Source organism: Neophocaena asiaeorientalis, unplaced genomic scaffold (assembly GCF_003031525.2).
Source record: "Neophocaena asiaeorientalis asiaeorientalis breed wild unplaced genomic scaffold, Neophocaena_asiaeorientalis_V1.1 scaffold65, whole genome shotgun sequence".
Taxonomy (NCBI): domain Eukaryota; kingdom Metazoa; phylum Chordata; class Mammalia; order Artiodactyla; family Phocoenidae; genus Neophocaena; species Neophocaena asiaeorientalis.
In genome coordinates, this window is record NW_020173215.1 from 6,663,318 (window position 1) to 6,685,128 (window position 21,811).

Below are 21,811 nucleotides of genomic sequence, written 5' to 3' on the forward strand. Positions count from 1 at the left end.
ATGTATAATATGTATGTGAATTTTTTGAACCACCTGTGAGTTAGTTATAGACACTATGCCACTTTATCCCTAAATATAAAGCCTGTATCTCTTAAAAACCAGTACATTCTCCTACATAACAATAGCTGTCAAATGTAGAAAGTTTAGTCTTGATAGAATGCTATATCTGATATATAGCCTATATTTAGATTTCTCTAATTGTCTTAATACTGTCCTTTATAACTTTTTATTTTTTGATACCAACTCCAAGAATCACACATTGCATTTAGAATTACATAATTTTAATTTTCTTTAATTTAGAATAATTCCTCAGCCTTTTCTTTTTTGCTTTTCATGCCATTGGCTTTTTTTTTCTTTGTCTTTTCCATTGTGGTTTATTACAGGATACTGAACATAGTTCACTGTGCTATACAATAAGATCTTGTTGTTTATCCATTTTATGTGTAATTGTTTGCATCTGCTAGTCCCAAATGCCCAATCCAGTCCTCCCCTGTCCCCCCTTCCCCTTGGCAACCACAAGTCTGTTCTCTATGTCTGTGAGTCTGTTTCTGTTTTGTAGATAAGTTCATTTGTGTCATATTTTAGATTCCATATGTAAGTGATATGTGGTAGGTATTTGTCTTTCTGACTTAACTTCACTTAGTATGATAATCTCTAGGTCCATCCAAGTTGCTGCAAATGGCATTATTTCATTCTTTCTTATGGATGAGTAATATTTTATTTTGTATATATATATACACACATACATACACACCACACCTTCTTATCCATTCATCTGTTGATGGACATGTAAGTTGTTTCTATGTCTTGGCTATTGTAAATAGTGCTACTATGAACGTAGGGGTGCAGACATTGACATTTTTGAAGAATCCAGGTCAATAGTTTTGGAAAATATCCCTCAGTTTAGGTTTGCCTGGTATTTCCATATGACTAGCTTTAGGTTAAATATTTTTGGCAGGAATATTACATAGGTTATGTGCCATCTTTAGTATATCACCTCAGGAGACATAATGATGTCATTTGGTTTTCATGTTGTCACTTTCCATCATATGTCTTCTGCAAACAGATGAACAAGGTACCTGCTTCCCTTTGTAATTAATAAGTGATCTCTGGAGTAATATTTTAAAGCCGTGTTCCCCAGCAGTCTTCAGTTAGTGTTTTAGCTTCCATTGATGACTTTTGCTTGAATCAGTTTTACTTTGGTGATTATAAGATGGTAATTTTTTATTTGTTACTCCCTCTATGTCAGTTAGCATTCTTCTGTAAAAGAGAACTTTCCATTCGTTTTTTATTTTGTATTTTAACTTTCTCTTCTCTCTCTGTCTGTTTCTGTCTCTCTTTTTAATGTCAGTATGGACTCTTGAATGTATGCATTTATTTATTTATTTATTTATTTATTTATTTAAAAATCTTTATTGGGGTATAATTGCTTTGCAATGGTGTGTTAGTTTCTGCTTTATAACAAAGTGAATCAGTTATACATATACATATGTTCCCGTATGTCTTCCCTCTTGCGTCTCCCTCCCTCCCACTCTCCCTATCCCACCCCTCCAGGCTGTCACAAAGCACCGAGCTAATATCCCTGTGCCTTGCGGCTGCTTCCCCCTAGCTATCTACCTTACTACGTTTGTTAGTGTGTATATGTCCATGACTCTCTCTCGCCCTGTCAAAGCTCACCCTTATAAACTTGTATGCATTTAATAGCAGCCTCAAAATATATAAGACAAAAATTGATAGGTGTACATAGTCAAATTTATAATCATAGTGGGAGATTTTAATACACCTTATCAAGAAAGGTGCAAGGTATAGCAAGCTGATGAAAAAATCAGTAAGGGTGTGGGAAATGTGAACAGCACTGTTAAGAAACTTGGCTTAATTGACAGAAATGAAATACTGCACCTGACATCTGCAGAATTCATTCTTTTCAAGTGCACATTAACCCTTATACCATACACAGAAAAAGCAATTCTAGATATATTGTAGTTTTAAATGTGAAAGTCAAAATAATAAAACTCACAAAAGATTAATATACTGTTTCCATGATCTTTTAGTACAGAAAGATTTAGTAAACAGGAAATAACACAATGAAGCAAATGACTGATAAAATGTACTACATTAAAAAGAACTTTTCAACAGAAGATACCATAGAAGAGTGAAAAGGTAAGGTACAGAGCAGAAAAAAGACATTTACAACATTTTGTAAAGAACTCATACAAATCACTGAGAAAGACAACTGTATAGGAAAATGAGCAATAGAATTGGGTAGTCATATCACACAAAAAAATTATCCAAATAAAATATACTAAAGGTTTTCATCATTATTAATAATCAGAGAAATACAAATTAAAACCACAATGAGATAACACATCTACCAGAGTGGCTACATATTTAAGTTTTTCAAATTTTTGAGATAATGTTAGATTCATAGGAAGCTGGAAAAATAGTGCAGAGAGGTCCAGTGTATGCTTCACCCAGATAACCTTGAAAGGTTATCTTAGATAATTAAATCTAATTAAATCTGATAGCTTAGATAATTAAACCACAATATTAAAACCAGGAAATTGATGTTTATTATCACAAATGTGTGTGTATACTTCTCTATCATTTTATCACATGTAGATTCACATAACTACTATAAAAGTCAAGGCACTGAATTATTTTATCACCACAAAGATCTCCCTTGTGCTATTAAACTTACACCCATCTCCCTCCCCTCTGCTATTCCTAATCGCTGGTAGCCACTAATCTGTTCTCCATCTCTATAATGTTGTCATTTTGAGAATGTTATATAAATGGAATCATACAGCATGTGACCGTTTGAGATTGATATTTTTTTAAAATCATAATGCCCTTGAGGTCCGTCCAAAATGTAGTTTATATCCATAGTTTGGTCCTTTTCAAAAAGACTAAATTTTTAATAACTGACAATACTAAGTGTTGATGAGGATGTAGAGCAATAGGAACTTTGATATACTGCTAATGGGAATGTAAATAGGTACAACTACTCTGAAAACATATTTGCATTTTCTACTAAAGTTGAAGTGCACCACCTGATTCAGCAATTCCACTCCTAGTAAATACTCAATAAAAATATATGTTGTCATAAATCACAGGAATTTTTTGGGGATTCATCTCCTAAAGTAAGGGAAATAAAAACAAGAATAAATAAATGGGACCTAATCAAACTTAAAAGATTTTGCATGGCAAAGGAAACCATCGACAAAAGGAGATGACAACCTACTGAATGGGAGAAATTATTTGCAAATGGTATGACCAATAAGGGGTTAATATCCAACATATATAAACAACTCATACAACTTAACATCAAAAAAAAAAAAAAAGAAACCCGATTAAAAAATGGGCCAAGGAACTGAATAAGCATTTTTCCTAAGAGGACATGCAGGTGGTTAACAGGCACATGAAAAGATGCTCAGCATCACTAATCATCAGGGAAATGTAAATGAAAACCACAATGAAATATCACCTCACACCTGTCAGGATGGCTGTCATCTAAAAGAACACAATAACAAATGTTGGCAAGGGTTTGGAGAAAAGGGAACCCTCCTACACTGTTGGTGGGAATGTAAATTGGTGGAGCCACTGTGGTAAATAGTATGGAGGTTTCTCAAAAAACTAAAAGAAGAACTACCATGTGACCTGGAATTTCCAGTCCTGGATATATACCTGAAAAAAACAAAAAATACTAATTTAAAAAGACACTTGCACCCAATGTTCATAGCAGCATTATGTACAATTGCCAAAATATGGAAGCAACCTAAGTGTGCATCAAAAGATGAATGGATAAAGAAGATGTGGTATACACACACACACACACACACACAATGGAACACTACTCAGCCATAAAAAAGAACAAAATTTTGCCATTTGCAGTAAAGTGGATGGACTTGGAGGACATTATGCTAAGTGAGTAAGAGAAAGACAAAATACTGTATGATCTCATTTATATGTGGAATCTAAAAAATACAACAAAGTAGTGAATATAACAAAAAAGAAACAGACTCACAGATATAGAGAACAAACTAGTGGTTACCAATAGGGAGAGGGAAGCAGGGAGGGGCAATATAGGGGTGGGGTAGTAAGAAGTACAAACTATTAGGTATAGGATAAGCTACAAGGATATGTTGTACATATCCAGGGAATATAGCCAATATTTTATAGTAACTATAAATGGAGTATAAACTTTAAAAATTATGCATTACTGTATTGTATACCTGTGACATATAATATTGTATATCAACTACAGTTTACAAAAAGGTGAAAAAACATATGTTCACCAAATAAGTGTTCTGTAAAAACATATTTATAGCAACATTATTTATAGCAGCTATAGTCTGGAAGGGACCTGATGCTCATCAACAGTAGAATGGATTTTTGTATTTATCTTTTTTTAAAAAAATTAATTTTTATTTTTGACTGTGTTGGGTCTTCGTTGCTGCACGTGTGCTTTCTCTAGTTGCGGTGAGCAGGGGCTGCTCTTCGTTGTGTGCAGGCTTCTCATTGCGGTGGCTTCTCTTGTTGTGGAACACGGGCTCTAGGCATGCAGGCTTCAGTAGCTGTGGCACGTGGGCTCAGTAGTTGTGGCTCATGGGCTCTAGAGCGCAGGCTCAGTAGTTGTGGTGCACGGGCTTAGTTGCTCCGTGGCATGTGGGATCTTCCCAGACCAGGGCTCAAACCTGTGTCCCCTGCATTGGCAGGCAGATTCTTAACCACTGTGCCACCAGGGAAGTCCCTAGAATGGATTTTTTAAAATTGTGGTTTGATCATACAATAGAGTACCGTAGAGCAGGGATGGACAAACTTTTTCTGTAAAGAGCTATGTAGTAAATATTTTAGGCTTTGTATGTCATACGTTGACTATGGCAACTACTCAACCCTGCAGTTGTAGCATTGGAGCAGCCGTGTGCAATATGTAAACAAATGGATGCGGTTGTGTTCCAATGAAACTATTTACAAAGACAAACTTTGGCCTTTAGGGGCTGTAGTTTGTTGACCTCTGCTGTAGAGCCACAAACTATAGATGAATCTCATAAAGATAATTTTGTGTTAAGGAAACCATACATTATGATTACTTTTTTATAAAATTCAAAAACAGGAAAAAGGAATCTAAAGAATTAAAGTCTGAGTATTGGCTGTCTTTAGGAAGAAAGACAGGGCAGTGATAGGAAGGGGCATGAAGGGTACTTCTAGTGTGCTAGTTATATCATCTTTACTCGAATTGTGGTTCCACAGATCTGTTCACTTTGGACTTATTGAGATATATACCTATGATTTATGCCCTTCTCTAGTGTGTGTGTATACATATATATGTAAACGGCAGTGTGTTATACCGTACTTAGTTTTAAAAGTTAAAAACAAAACAGAAACGTATTTGTGTTCCCATCAGAATAGAACTGTGTTTATTCATTTTTGGTATATGATAAACATACGATAAATGTTCATTGAAGTGGGAGTTGCTAATAGCAAGCTCTGTAGCAAGATAAGGGACAGTGAAGAGTAATGACTCAATTAGCTTGAAGAGCTTATTGAAGACTTTTGGGAAAGCAATTTTGGTATAGGGGAAGTAATCATTTAAGGCATTTTCATGAAAAGAAGATAGATCCTAGTTTAAAAGGCTAACTGGATCTAATAAATGGTGTGAGCTGTCAAGTAACATTCATGTTTGAAGACAGAAGGAAAAGATTGTTTGGATAGCTGTTAAGAGCAAGATGCCACAACTATTTTGTAATGATGATGTTTAATTTGGCTCATCAGACAGATACTTTTGTCATGTCTTTTACCTCCTTACACTCTTTTTAGATGTTAACTCTGTAAAGGGTCATGGACCAATTAGCACTGAGGAGTAGTGTAGATGTGATACAGAGTTTATTGGGGAAAACTTACCAGAAGTAATAGAATGTAAGTAGTCCCTCAAACTCTTTTTTTTTTTTTTCCCCACAGCTTCAGCTAGGCTTCGATAGTCTTCATGCATTATGGCCTGATGACCTTCCAGTAGAGAATGGCCTCCACCTCTGTAATGTTTTACATATATGTAGGTCAGGGCAGGGAACATCTATGTGATTATGTAACAAAAATTAGAAAGGGGCCCTAGGGGCAGGGATGGGCCCATTTTTCCTTTGAGCCAACAGCTTAGACCTATGCAGTATCCTTGCTACTAAGCTTATAAAAGGGGTTTGGAAATGAACCTTCAGAGCCATCTAGGTTTATGTTTCATCACATGTTTCCCACTATTAGAAAAAGAGGCAGAAACTTCTTGGACTAGTGTTAAAGATCTATTAGCTTTCTCCAGCTTCCTTACCAGACCACTGGTTCTAAACAAATTTTGTCATTTACTGAATTATCTTCTAATAAATGATTGCTTATTCCAAGCTTCTCATCTTTGCTCACAGTACCTAATTTAGGATGCTTTTCCCTTTCTCTAAATTCTCATTCTAAGGAGCTGCTTTGTCCCATCTCTTCTGTGACACCTCCCTTATGATCTCAACTCTTATACCAAATACTATCCACTTTTCATACACTGTCTAATATTATTTTTATGTGTGCATTTCTTTCTTTCCATCTAACTTGTAAATTCCTTAAGCGTAGGGAACATGAATTTGGATTACTCTGTAACCTCTATAATACTCTACTGGTCTTGTGTGTAAATGCTCAACAAATAGTTAATGATAAGAATGTATGTTCTTATAATGTATTTTAATTATAAAATAGCCATAATATTTTAGGGTTCTTGATGCCTCTTTTAAACTCTGAATATTAATTATTATTAAGTATAATGCTAGATTCTTTTATTAGAACATCTTTTCTATTCGGTTGCAATCAATTCCTGTTTTTAAAACTCATTTTTTGAGATTAGTATCAATTATTGTCTGTTGGTTACTCTATTAGCCAGTTTAGTAATTAGATTCCTCCATTCTACTTCAGCAAGAAGTTGAGAACTTTAAGAAGCTAAATCTCATTAGTAAAGAGCAGTTTGAAAACCTAACACCTGAACTTCCTTTTGAGCCAAACCAAGAAGTTCCTGTAGCACCTTCACAGTCCAGGCAAGGTATGTAAATCTGCTTTTGTGTAAGTGTCTGAATAATATTAAAACAGTTCTAAATTGTTTTTAAAGTTTGCTTCTTTTTTATTTGTGGAAAACATTTAGATATCTGGTAAAAGACTAGAATTTTAAAACTCAACTTTTATTTATTCTTTGGTGAACTTCAAAACATTTTAGAGACTTAAAAATACAGATTGTAAATTTGGTAAGACAGCCATGTAGTAAATGATCATAGTTGGAAGCCCACCTTACTCTTGGTGAATAGGCAGGTAATCACAAAGGTGATGCAGGAGTTGTCTATTATAACACCACCTCATGCTCAAACCCAAACGCTTACTTAAAAGTAGGCTGAATTGGTTGGTTTCTTTATGTGTCTCTTTTGACTTTGAGATTGCTGGGAATGCTTCTCTTCGCAAAATAAGGAAAAATTTTCACTCACTTGCTGATTCCTTAAAATATACCACTAGCATCATTCTTTTGCTTTAAGGCCTTATCTTTGTGTGAAAGTGTAAGTACATTTGGGAGATTCATAAAATTGAATCTGACATTTTCAGGCAAGTGTAACTGATTTTATTATAGTTTTTCCTGAAGTCAGGTTAAAGAAAAACTTTTAATTTGGAAAACTTAAGACATATACAAAAATAAAGCAAATTGTATAATGAAACCCCATGTACCCGTTACCTACCCATTAGCTGCTTTATCATCTCATAGCCGATTTTATTTCATCTTGACTCCACTCATTCTCTTTACCTCCCACTTGGATTATTTTGAAACAAACTCCCAATCATATTATTCATAGTTTTTCATTCCTAAATATTTCTGTATGTATCTTTGATAAGATAAGGACTACCTATTTTACACATAAATAAGCCAGTACCATTATCACATCTAAAATTAACAGTAATTCCTTAATATAAAATATCTAATTGGTGTTCAAATTTTCTCATTCATCACTTAAAAAAAAAATCAGAATCCATATAAACTCCAAACTTTGCAGTAGGTTGATATGTCTCTTTTAGTGTATAGGTTCATACTGTTGTGGTTTTTTTCCCTTGAACTTTATTGTTGTAGAAACTAGATTGTTTGTCCTGTAGAATTTCTTACATTCTGGACTTTGCTGATTGCATCCCATGGTTTCATCCAACCATTTTCTGGTCCTGAATTTTCTTTAACTGTGATTCTGATACAGAGGCTTGATCAGATTGAGGCTCATATTTGTGCAAGAATATGTCATATGTTGTGTTGAATACTTATACCAGGAGGCACATAATGCTCGATTGTCTCTCTTTGGTATCTCTCTTTGATAATCATTGCTTGAAGGTTTATTTCACAAGGGGCTTCAAAATAGTGATAATTCTATTTTCATAATTCCTTCTTAATTTAGTAGATTACTTCCATAAAGAGGATTTCCCTTAATTGACTATTTGTTTTTCCTGAGATAGAGTTCTTATAGGAAAGGGAATAAATGCTTAATTCTTTCACTTTGTTTACTAGTTTTCAAAGTAATGAGCTGGTTCTCTACATCTTTCTTTGCTGACCAATGAGGAGGTTTTTCAGGGTTTTTTTGTTTTATTTTAAAATTATCACTATGATCAAAACTATTAGAGCTCATCAAAAAATTTGGTAAAGTTGCAGGATATGAAATTAATATACAGAAATCGGTTGCATTTCCATACAGTAGCAATGAACTATCAGAAAGAGAAATTAAGGAAACAATCCCAATTACAACCCCATCAAAAAGAATAAAATACCTAGGAATAAACCTACCTAAGGAGGTGAAAGACCTGTACTTGGAAAACTGTAAGTCACTGATGAAAGAAATTGAAGACAACACAAACAGATGGAGATATATACCATTTTCTTGGATTGGAAGAATTAATATTGTTAAAATGACCATACTACCCAAGGCAATCAACAGATTCAATGCAATATCTATCAGAATATCAATGGCATTTGTCACAGAACTAGAACAAATAATTTAAAAATTTGCATGGAAACACAAAAGACCCGGAATAGCCAAAGCAATCCTGGGAAAGAAAAACAGAGCTGGAGGAATCAGGCTCTTGGACTTCGGACGATACTACAAAGCTACAGTAATCAAAGCAGTATGGTACTGGCACAAAAGCATACATACAGATCAATAGAACAGGATAGAAAGCCCAGAAATAAACCCACGCATCTCTGGTCAATTAGTCTACAACAAAGGAGGCAAGAATGTACAGTGGAGAAAAGACAGTCTCTTCAATAAATGGTGCTTGGAAAGCTGGACAGCTACATGTGCAAGAATGAAATTAGAACATTCTCTACATCATATACAAAATAAACTCAAAATGGATTAAAGACCTAAATGTAAGACCAGAAGCCATAAAACTTCTAGAGAAAGACTTGGGCATAACACTCTGTGACATAAATCACAGGAATGTTTTTTTGCATCTTTCTCCTAAAGCAAAGGAAATAAAAGCAAAAATAAACAAATGGGACCTAATTAAACATAAAAGATTTTGCATGGCAAAGGAAACCATCGACAAAAGGAAATGACAAGCTACTGAATGGGAGAAATTGTTTGCAAATGATATGACTAATAAAGGGTTAATATCCAACATATATAAACAGCTCATACAATGGACCATCAAAAATGCAAACAACCTGATTTTAAAAAGGGCTGAAAAACTGAATAGACATTTTTCCTAAGGGGACATGCAGGTGGCCAACAGGCACATGAAAAGATGCTCAGCATTGCTAATCAAGGAAATGTAAATCAAAACCACAATGAGGGCTTCCCTGGTGTCTCAGTGGTTGAGAGTCCGCCTGCCGATGCAGGGGACACGGGTTCGTGCCCTGGTCCGGGAAGATCCCACGTGCTGCAGAGTGGCTGGGCCCGTGAGCCATGGCTGCTGAGCCTGCACGTCTGGAGCCTGTGCTCCGCTACGGAAGAGGCCACAGCAGTGAGAGGCCCATGTACCGAAAAAAAAAAAAAAAAACCCACAATGAAATACCACCTCACACCTGTTAGGATGGCTGTCATCCAAAAGAACACAAATAACAAATGTTGGCAAGGGTGTGGAGAAAGGGAACCCTCCTACATTGTCAGTGGGAATGTAAATTGGTGGAGCCACTGTGGAAAGCAGTATGGAGGTTTCTCAAAAAACTAAAAGTAGAACCACCATATGACCTGGCAATTCCAGTCCTGGGTATATATCTAAAAAAACAAAACACTAATTTAAAATAAAGACACATGTACCCCAATGTTCATAGCAGCATTATTTACAATTGCCAAAGTATGGAAACAACCTAAGTGTGTATCAACAGATGAATGGATAAAGAAGATGTGGTATATATAGATATACAATGGAATACTACTCAGCCATAAAAAAGGAACAAAATTTTGCCATTTTCAGCAACATGGATGGACTTGAAGGACATTATACTAAGTGAAATAAATCAGACAGAGAAAGACAGATACCCTATGATCTCACTTATATGTGGAATCTAAAAAATACAAACTAGTGAATATAGCAGGAAAGAAACAGACTCACAGATATAACGAACAAACTAGTGGTTACCAGTGGGGAGAGGGAAGGTGGGAGAGGGATTATGAGGTTAGGGGATTAAGAGGTACAAACTATTATGTGTAAAATAAGCTACAAGGGTATATTGTACAACATGGGGAATATAGCCAATATTTTATAATAACTATAAATGGAGTATAACATTTAAAAATTGTGAATCACTGTATTGTACACCTACAACTTATATACTATTGTACATCAACTATACTTCAATTGAAAAAAGAGAAAATTATCACTCTGATCTCATAAATACATTAGATGGGTTTTACTCTACTGTCTTATTGATACTTGGGCCAATTATCGGTTTATTGACTTTTAGCTCCAAATCCACCTTTCATTGCTTTGTTCTGTGATAATAGAGTTGGACTTTTTTTTTAAAATACTATTTTTTCATTTGTTTATATTTATTATTTTTGGCTGCATCGGGTCTTAGTTGCGGCACGCAGGATCTTTCACTGCGGCACATGGGCTCTTCATTGAGGTGTGCGGGCTTCTCTCTAGTTGTGGCATGTGGGTTTTCTCTCTCTAGTTGTGGCGCGCAGGCTCCAGAGCTCATGGGCTCTGTAGTTTGCGGCACATGGGCTCTCTAGTTGAGGTGAGCAGGCTCAGTGGTTGTGGCGTGCGGGCTTAGTTGCTCAGTGACATGTGGAATCTTCCCAGACCAGGGATTGAAGCTGCAGTTCCAAGCCCCTGCATTGGAAAGCAGATCCTTTACCACTGGACCACCAGGGAAGTCCCTGGAGTTGGACTCTTAACTGTCTTGTTTGCCAGGTGGTTGAGCTTTGTCAGTACTCTAGTTGCTACTGAGTTGGTCATTGTTTCTAGGCCTTTTCTATTGAAAGAGCTTGGAAATTTTTTTAAGGAAAATTACGTTACAAATTTATATTGATAGTTTTTGTTCAAATTTAGGATTACAGATTTTAATTTTAATTTGTTAGATTTTATATTTGTACGACGTTTTACTTATGTGAAAAAAATATCATTCCTAAGCACAGTAACAGAATTGTTTATCCTATGATATAGTAGCTTCAGAATAACAATAATATTAAATAATATTACTATAAATACTAAAAGAAGCTTACTTTTAAAAAATTCTCTAAATTTTTAAGCTTTGAAATTTTAAAAACTTTATACTTTTAAACTTTTTTTTTTTTTAACATTCTTAGGGTATTCCACTAAGGATGTTTAGTCTAATTACAAGATTTTTTGTGTTGTTTAATTTGAGTAAATTAAAATTGGTAATTTATGCTCCTTACCACATCATAGAATTAAAGTCCCAAGAGGTGTATTTTATTTAATTAATTAACTTAAATTCCCAGGATCTACTTTTAACTTTTTTTTTTTTTTTTTTTTTTTTTTTTGGGGTACGCGGGCGTCTCACTGTTGTGGCCTCTCCCGTTGCGGAGCACAGGCTCCGGACGCGCAGGCTCAGCGGCCATGGCTCACGGGCCCAGCCACTCCACAGCATGTGGGATCTTCCCGGACCGGGGCACGAACCCGCGTCCCCTGCATCGGCAGGCGGACTCTCAGCCACTGTGCCACCAGGGAAGCCCTATTCTGCTGTTTTTGAGTGGAGTATCTACAAATTCTTATTAGGGTCAGTTAGTTGATGGTGTTTGTAAGTTCTATTCCCTTGCTAATTTTCTTTTGGCTACTAGCTCTATTAGTGCGAGAAAAGTGTTTAAGTCTCCAACTGTAATTGCAGATTTGTCTGTTTTTCCTTTAATTTCTGTCATTTTTTTCTTCATTTATTTTGAAGCTCTTTTTACTAGGTGTACTACACCCTTAGGTTTATTGTATCTTCTTAGGATTTGACCTTTATATCAGTTTATACTGCCTTCTTTATTCCTGGTCATTTTATTTGCTCTGAAATCTCATTTATCTAATTTTGATGTAGCCATTCCAGCTTTTTCTTGATTACTCTTTGTATGGTATGTGGTGTGTCTTTTTTCATCCCTTTACTTTTAAGCTACTTATTTCATTATATTTGAAGTGAGCTTGTTATAGACAGCATATAGACTGGTCTTTTTGTTAAATTCAGCCTGAAAATCTGTCTTTTAATTGGTGTGTTTAGATTGTTTACATTTAATGTAATTATTGCTATGTTTGGATTCAGATTTTGTTTCTTTGTTTCCCTTTCTCTGCCCTGTTTGGGTTACAGTTGACCCTTGAACATCTAGGGGGTTATGGGTGCTGACCCCCCCCCCCACATAGTCAAAAATACTGCTATCTCGCCCTCAAAAACAAGGAATTGATAAATGACTCACCCAAAGATAAGAAGCTGAAACAGTTTGAATAGAATCAGGACTCAAACCCTAGTTCTTTTGATTCTACATACTGTGATCTCTAATTGAACACAAACTTTTCCCACACTTAGTTAATTTAAAGATCTTTAAAATGAAAATACATGTCCTATATTTATTGAAAAAAAAATCTGCTTATAAGCTGCCCTGCGAAATTTAACCCCATGTTGTTCAAGGGAAAACTGTCTATGTAATTTTTAAAATTACATTTTAATTTATCTAGGGTGAGTTTGGCCATATATGCCTTCTTTGTGTAATTATTTTTTTAGTAGTTCCTCTAGGGATTAGGTTGCTCTAGATACACTTTTCATTTTATTTAGAATCAATATTTTACTACTTCAATAGGAACGTAGAAATTTTACTTACATATAAGTTTCTTTGTGGTATAGTCTTGAAAATCAATTGAAAATCCTATCAGTGTTATATTTTTTACTTTTAACTATCAAGTATGTTTTAAAGAACTTAAAAGGATAATAGTCTGTTATCTATATTATACTTTTACCATTCTCTTGCTCTTCCTGTATTTATGATGTTCCAAGTTTCTTTCTGATATCCTTTTCTTCTGTTTGAAGTACTTTCTTTAGCAATTCTGTGAGAGAAATTCTGCTGACTATGATTTATTTACCTTAGTTTTCCTTCATCTGATGATGGTGTGTTTATTTCACCTTCATTCCCAAAGGATGTTTCCTTAGATACAGAATTCTGGATTGACAGTTCTTTTCTTTCAGCACTTAAAACTGTCAGGCCACTTCTTTCTGTCCTCCATAGTTTCTGATTTAAAAATTTTGTAGTAATTCAGATTGTTCCCTTACTTGTATTGAGTTCTTTTTCTCTAGCTGCTTTCAAGAATTTTTATCTGTCTTAAGTTTTTAGCAATTAGAGTGTGATATGTCTGACCATGGATTTCTCTGGATTAATCCTTGATGGGCTTCTCTCTGTTTCTTGAATGTGTAGGTTCATGCCTTTAGCCAAACTAGGGAAGTTTTAAACTATTATTTCTTCAAAAATTTTTTGGTTCTGCATTTTCTCTCCTCTCAAGGACGTATTGTTGTTCCACAGATTCCTGAGGCTTGATTAGTTTTTTTCCAATTGTTTTTTTGCTCTGTCGTTCAGATTGGATAAATGTTATTGATTCTGCATGCTTTTACTACTTCTCCTTATCACCTGTTGGAAGAAGTTTAATTTGATTGTCTTGATGTGATTTTCTTCCAGGCTTATTGAGTTTTTTTTTTTTAATCTATGTGTTTACATATTTTTAATCAACTTTGGAAAATTTTTTAGCCATATTTTAAATTAACAGTTTAAATTTTTAAAAATTAATAATTTTTAATGTACTTTTAAGTCTTTCCTTTAAGATTCCAGTTACATGTATATTAATCTACTTGAAGTCACATAGCTCACTAATGCCTTCTTTTTTTTCAGTCTTTTTTCAGTCTTTTTTTTCCTCTGTATTTTGTTTTGGGCAATTTCTACTCCTATGCTTTCAGGTTAATTAGTCTTTTATTCTGCAGTGTCTAATCTATTTTTAAACCCATCTGGTGTATTTTTGAAAAATCTCAGATGTTGTATTTTTCTTCTCTAGAAGTTGGATTGGATTATTTTTTTATTGTCTGTATCTCTTTTTGATGTGTTCATACTTTCCTCTACCTTATCAAATACATGAAATATAGTTATAATGACTTTTTGCAGGCAAAGTGTAAATCCAGTTTCAGTGGTTGGCAAATTTATTACCCATAGGCCCAAACTGGCCTGCCATGGTCTAATTTGGCCATACCCTTCATTTACATATAGTCTATAGCTGTACTACAATGGCAGGGTTGAGTAGTTTTAACAGAGACTTCATGACCTGAAAAGTGAAAAAAAATTACTATCTGGCATTTACAGAAAAATATTTGCTGAGTCCTGCTTCAGTGACATTTTATTTACATAAAAAAATAGAATGTCAGTCCTCGTGTAGCATTTTTTATTATCAGCCTTCAGTGAACACCAACAGCATAATATTAAGTTCTGTTTTTATAAAGGCAATTCCTGTCTATAAAGACAATTGGGACCGTGGATAAGGTACATATGGTCCAGGTATGCAGGTGTGCAATGATTTGGTGGAATAACATTTGGAAAATCTTAAGTAGCAAAATAGTTAGCACACCCCCCTCAGTCCAGTGGTTCTTAAACTTTGGCAAGTATCAGATTCACCTGGAAAGCTTGTTATATCAAGGAACTCTGTACCCAGAGTTTTTTGATTTAGTAAGTTGAGGTAAGACCTGAGAATATGCATTTTTAACAAGTTCCCAGATTATCCTGATTATCCTGTACCACTGGTTGGGACTACACTTTGAAAATCAGTGCTTTAGCCTAATCCTCTGAAATATCAGTCTTCTCTGATAAACTTTTAGCAGAAACTGTATGGTAGTCAAACACAATTGAGGTTCCCTGAAGAGCAGATGGCCTGGTCTTTTGTGTTTTAAAGCTTTTTTGAGGTATAATTTACATAAAATTAACTCACTTTAAGTGTATAGTTTGATTAATTTCAGTAAATTTGTATAGTTGTACACCAGTGCCACAATTCAGTTTTTAAATTCCATCACAATAAAAGTTCCCCCACGATCATTTGCAGTCAATTTCAGCACTCAGTTTCAGTCTGAGGTAACCAGTGACCTGCTTTCTGTCTGTATGTTTTTGCACTTCCTAGAAATTTCATGTAAATGGGATCATATGATATGTAGTCAATGTGTCTGGCTTCTTTCAATTAATATAATATTTTTGAGATTAATCTATGTTGTTGCTTATATTTGTACTTCACTCCTTTTTGTGAGGTAGTGTTCTATAGCATGGACATACTTCATTTGGTTTATCCATTTGGAAGTTGATGGATATTTGGATTTTTTTGGTTTTGGTTTTGGCTATTATGAAAAATGCTATTTTGAACATTCATGTACAAGAGATGGCCCATGATTTTGATAAAAAGAAGTTATAATATCTAGATGATATTCATGTATCATCCCAGGCTTATATTTGATAAAAAACAACTTTAGGGACTTCCCTGGTGGCACAGTGGTTAAGACTTGGTGCTCCCAATGCAGGGAGCCCAGTCTCCATCCCTGATCTGGTAACTAGATCACACATTCATGCCGCAACTAAGAGTTCACATGCCACAACTAAGTGTTCACATGCCACAACTAAGGAGCCCTTGAGCTACAACTAAGGAGCCCACCTGCCGCAACTAAGACCCAATGCAACCAAAAAAAATTTTTTTAATATATTGTTATTTCCTAACTACCTATTTTTCTAGTAATTTAATTTTTATATCTACTATATTTTATGTACTTGAAATTGTGTTAACTATTTTTGATAATTTTTTTTCAAAATATTACCATTTTTTAATATTTATTTATTTAGTTATTTTGGCTGTGCCAGGTCTTAGTTGTGGCAGGCAGGCTTCTTAGTTGTGGCATGCATGCGGGATCTAGTTCCCTGACCAGGGACTGAACAAGAGCCCCCTGCTTTGGGAGTGCAGAGTCTTACCCAATGGACCACCAGGGAAGTCCCTGTCAAAATATAAATTGGTATATGGTATGCTATGCAAATTTTGTAAAATGTTTCTTTTGAGATAACAAAAGTACTCTATAGATCTTAGTCATCACAAAATTGGTATATCTGGACTCTTCTTGGTGGGTAAAATTCACACTGAATTAAACCTGGAATAAAATAAATATAAAACTGAAATAAAATGTAACTTTTTAATATGGAAATGTTCAGATAAAAATAAAAGCAGAGAAAACTGTCTAATGGACCCCCATGTACCCATCTCACCTAATTTCAACAATTGTTAATAGTTTGACATTCTTTTTTCATCTGTACCTTGTTCCTCATCTGTTTCTGGTATTGCATATCAAATCTCAAACACCATATTATTTATTCTGTAAATATTTCATTGTATATTACAAATTTATATATATATATAAATTTTCATGGTACCATTATTTCACATAAAATTAGCAATAATTCCTTAATATCATCTACTACCCAGTTTATGTTTGTTGTTCCTGATTGTCTGAAATATATCTTTTTCTAATTTGTTGTTTGAATCAGGACCAAGCAAGATACACAGGTTGCATTTGATTGATAAGACCATTAAGTCACTTTTAATCTATAATCATTCCTCTTCTCTTGTTTTTCCATGCCAATGATTTGTTGAAGAAAGTGATTACTGTGTCATGCAATTTCTTATTATCTAGATTTATCTGATTGTATCTTCACATCATATGTCCCTTTATCTCCTCTATTTCCTGTGAACTGGTATTTAGATATAGAACCAGTTAGTATATTCAGGATTTTTATATTTCTGATAGCAAGACTATTTCTTAGGAGGAGTTGTTTACTTCCCATTGCATCATATGATGTCTTTCAGGCTCACTTTTAGTGATGTTATGACTGGTCATTGGGTTTAGATGCTATCAGTCTGATCCATTCATCATAAAGTTTCCCTTTACCTTTTTTTTTTTAAGGCTTTTTTTCTAGAGCAGATTTAGGCTCATAGCAAAATTAAGAGGAAGGTACAGAGATTTCCCATTTACTCCCTGATCCCAATTTGCATAGCTATCACCCCTCTGGTGAAAGATGTTGCCTCTTTATAGCAACATCCCACATCAGAGTGGTACATTTGTTACAATTGATGAGCCTACACTGACACACGGTAGTCACCAAAAGTCCATAGTTCCATTAGCGTTTACTCCTGGTGTACATTCTACAGGTTTGTATAAATGTATAATGAGATGTAACCATCATTATAGTATCGAACATAGTATTTTCACAGCCCTAAAAATCCTCTGTATTCCACCTTTTCATCTCTCCCTCCCCTCAACCCCTAGAAACAACTGGTCTTTTTATCATCTCCATAGTTTTCCTTTTCCAGAACATTGAATAGTTGGAATCACCCAGTATGTAGCCTTTTCAGATTGGATCCCTTCACTTAGTAATAGGCTTTTAAGGTTCCTTCATGTCTTTTCATGGTTTGATAGCTCGTTTCTTTTTACCACTGAATAATGTTCCATCATCTGGGTATGTGACAGTTTATTTATCCATTCAGCTACTGAAGGCTATCCCAGTAGCTTCCAAGTTTTGGCAATTATGAATAAACCTGCTTTAAACATCCATGAGCAGGTTTTTGTGTGGACATAAGTTTTCAGCTCCTTTGGGTAAGTACCAAGGAGGGTGACTGCTAGAGTAAGAGTATGTTTAGTTTTGTAAGAAACTTCCAAACTGTCTTCCAAGGTGGCTGTACCATTTTGCATTCCTACCACCAATGAATGAGAGTTCCTGTTACTCCACATTCTCACCAGCATGTATTAGTGTTGTCAGTGTTCTGGATTTTGGCCAATCTGATAGGTGTGTAGTAGAATCTCATTGTCGTCTCATTGTCGTCTTACTTTGCAATTCCCTGATGATATCTAACGTGGAGTATCTTCATGTGTTATTTGCCATTTGTATTTCTTCTTTGGTGAAGTGTCTGTTAGGTCTTTGGCCCATTTTCTAATCAGGTTTTGTTTTGTTTTGTTAATTGATGAGTTTTAAAAGTTCTTTGTATATCTTGGATAATAGTCCTTTATCAGATGTGTCTTTTGCAAATACTTTCTGCCATTCTGTGGCTTGTCTTTTCGTTCTCTTGACAGTGTTGTTCGCAAAGCGTAAGGTTTTCATTTTAATTAAGTCAGTATATCAGTTATTTCTTTCATGGCTCGTGAAATCTCTCCTCAATGTTTTACCAAATGCTTTTAGCAGCTACTGATGAATATTCCCCTGGTCCTCTATTTCATTAGAGATGCAAAATATTCACCTTCCAATTCTATTATTTCTTCTGTATTTCTTAACCTAGAATTCTATAAGGAAGAATTTTTTTTTTATAAATTCTTTGTTTACTCTGGAATTCAATTTTTACAAGAAAGGAAGGATAAATTCTTGTTTATTTCTTTGTATTCAATTTATCATTTTCAGAATAATGAGTTGGTGCCCTAGCAACCCAGAGATATGATTAAGTTTTAAAGTATCATTATGAACTCTCATGGGGTTTATTTATTTGATGTGCTTAATCCAGTTCAGTCATTGTTTTCACTGGTGATGTCCCCTAAAGTTTGCTGCTATGTTTTCATGAACTATGCTTATATTTTCATTTTTAACTTCATTGCTTTCTGGCTCAAAATTTCCTAGGCTCGTATAATACTTTGTGCTTCAGACTGTTTTGTTTGTTTGTTTTTAAGGAGACTGGATCAGTGGGAAATGGAATTTAGAGACCATAATCTAGATGCTAGGAAGCTTACTTACTGGGTTGTTACTGCTCCTAGATCTTTGAATATTTCTTTTACAAGGGCACTGGATTTACCATAATTTTCATTGTATGCTCCTACTTTTAACTCCCGAGATTGTATATCTTTTTGCTATACAGAAAAACAGCATTAACACAACTCAGTTAAGTTTATCAGTCATTGGGTAGGGATATACTTTTTTCTAGTCACAGTTGTACAGCCTGGTATACATGTTAGATTTTGGCCCTTGCTTTCAGGGAAGCACTGAGACTTACTGTTAGCATTTAATGGAATGATATGTTAGAAAATAAATTTTAATTTAATAAATCTAAAAATAAATGGATAAAATGCAGAGGTGGTACAAAAGAAGAACTGATTAATTCTGTTGGCAGAAGATGTTTAAGGAATGCTATGCATTCCCAGGGAAAGTAACATGCTGGGTATTAAAGGAAGGATATGAGTCTAACTGGGTGTAAGAAGATGAAGGAAAGGGACTTTTAGATAGAGGAAAAAGCGTATGAAAAGATATGAAGCCAGAAAACAGGAACAACAAGTAGGTTGCTATTTGGGGCACCAAGATTGAAGTGGAGAATGACAATAGATGAGGCAAAATCAGGAAAGTATTATATGCCATGATAAAGAGCCTATACTTCTCCTATAGGCAACAGGGAAATGCTGAAAAATTTTAAGTAGAAATGTGAAATGACCTAATTTGCTCCTCAGAATAATCATTCTGGCAACAGTAAAGAAAATGGATTAGGAGGGAAAATGTCAAGACAGAGAGACTAGGTCTTAGAGTGGTAAGTTCACTTTTTGAGTTTACAAACTTGCCTCTAGAATAGTACTTGGCATATAGTAGTAGGTACTCAATAATATCTGTCAGGTGAACAAAAGGTTATTGTATGAATCAAAAGAAGTTGATAAGTCTGAAGAAAAACCACATAGAAATAGAGCCTGCGTTTTTTGACAATACTACTTGATTCATCTGCTTGCTTACTTAGTATTTTATCTTAAGATTTTCACAAACTAAGTAAAACAACCCAATAGAAAAATAGTCAAAAGGATATAAATGGCAAGCTCATGAAAGGGAAAACTGAGTGATGACTATATGAAAATATGCTCAACTTCTCTAATAACCAAAGAAATGCAAATACCTTTTAAATCCCATGAGGTGGAAAAATATTTAAAAGTTTACACAAAACCCAGCCTTGAGCAGGATGTTAAAGTGTTGGGACATTTACAAGCTGCTGCTGGAAGTATAAATTGGTGAAACCACTGTAGAAAGCAGGTTGACAATCAGTATTTAGTAAGTCAGAAGATGCACATGCCATTTGACTCAGCATTTCCATTTCAGTTATAAACCCTAGAGAAATGCTCACACCGGTATAAAGATACATGTTCAACAATGTTCATTGCAGCATTATTGATTATACCAAAACTTTGAAAGTAACACAGATGTCTTCAGGAGAATGAATAAATTTTGATATGTGTATAACAGTATGATATTCTGCAGTGAAAATGAATAAGCCAAAGCCATATGAATAGACCTGAATAATTGTCACAAACAAAATACTGACTGAAAAAGCCTGCAAAATAATAATATAGTGGGATGCCACTTATATAAAGTTAATTAGGCAAAATAATATTATTATATATATACAATAATAGATAAAAATACCAAATTTAAGAGCCTGGTTATCTCTGAGGAGGAAAAGCAAAATGGGATTAGGAAAGGTTACACAGTGGTCTTTAGCATATTTTTCTTTAAAAAAAAAAGTCAGAAATAAAGCAAAATTAAAATTTAATAGGGTAGGTGATGTGTAGACAAGTGGTTTTAAAAAATTCTTTCTAATATATTTGAAATATTTCTGATGAAAAAATCCTCTGAGAATAGAGAATTTCAGAATTATCCTTGTTCCCAAAGTAATATTTTTCTAGCACCTAAATCCTTTTAACAGCTTTTTATTTTGCAGATTTGACTGATGAATTAGCTCAGAAGTTGTTTGATGTTTCAGAAATGTCTTCAGCAACAATGGCCCGTTCATTACCCACAGTAGTTCCAGAATCTCCTAGAATTTATCCTGCAAGGACACCCAAAACACCTCGAACACCTAGATTACAAGATCCAAACAAAACACCAAGATTTTATCCTGTTGTTAAAGAACCCAAAGCCATTGATGTAAAGGTACACAAAACACCAGGAATATAAAGCCTGCCGTTTGTATACTTCAACATTACAAAATGATACTTTTTTAGTTTCTATAACAATAAAAATAATGTATATTTTAGACTGCAAGAATTCATTAAAAAATGGTATTTTACCATAGCGATGTCTTCTCAGGTTAAGGAATAACTTCTTTACAATGGGTAGTGTTAATTAAAGACAATCAGAAGGTGTAATGAGGAATCATTCTAAGTTGTATTTTTTTTAATCCTTGTGTTGAAACCTAGCAAAGGGTCTTGTGAAGTTTTGTAACTTGTATGTGACATATTTGAGTTTTGTGACTTCATATGATTTCATAATGTGTCACCCACCATATGAAAATGTTTGAGTTGGTTTACAGTCAGAGGGTTTTTTAAATT

General features: G+C 34.5%; 1 protein-coding gene across 1 annotated transcript in view; it reads left to right on the forward strand.

The window, feature by feature from the left end:
* Window positions 1-21,811, forward strand: part of LARP1B (La ribonucleoprotein 1B) — a 113,640-nt gene that overhangs the window by 64,810 nt on the left and 27,019 nt on the right. The window contains exons 12-13 of the mRNA XM_024745178.1: window positions 6,940-7,063; window positions 21,202-21,413. Of these exons, the coding sequence (XP_024600946.1) occupies window positions 6,940-7,063; window positions 21,202-21,413 (336 nt within the window). The remainder of the gene's footprint in view (window positions 1-6,939; window positions 7,064-21,201; window positions 21,414-21,811) is intronic.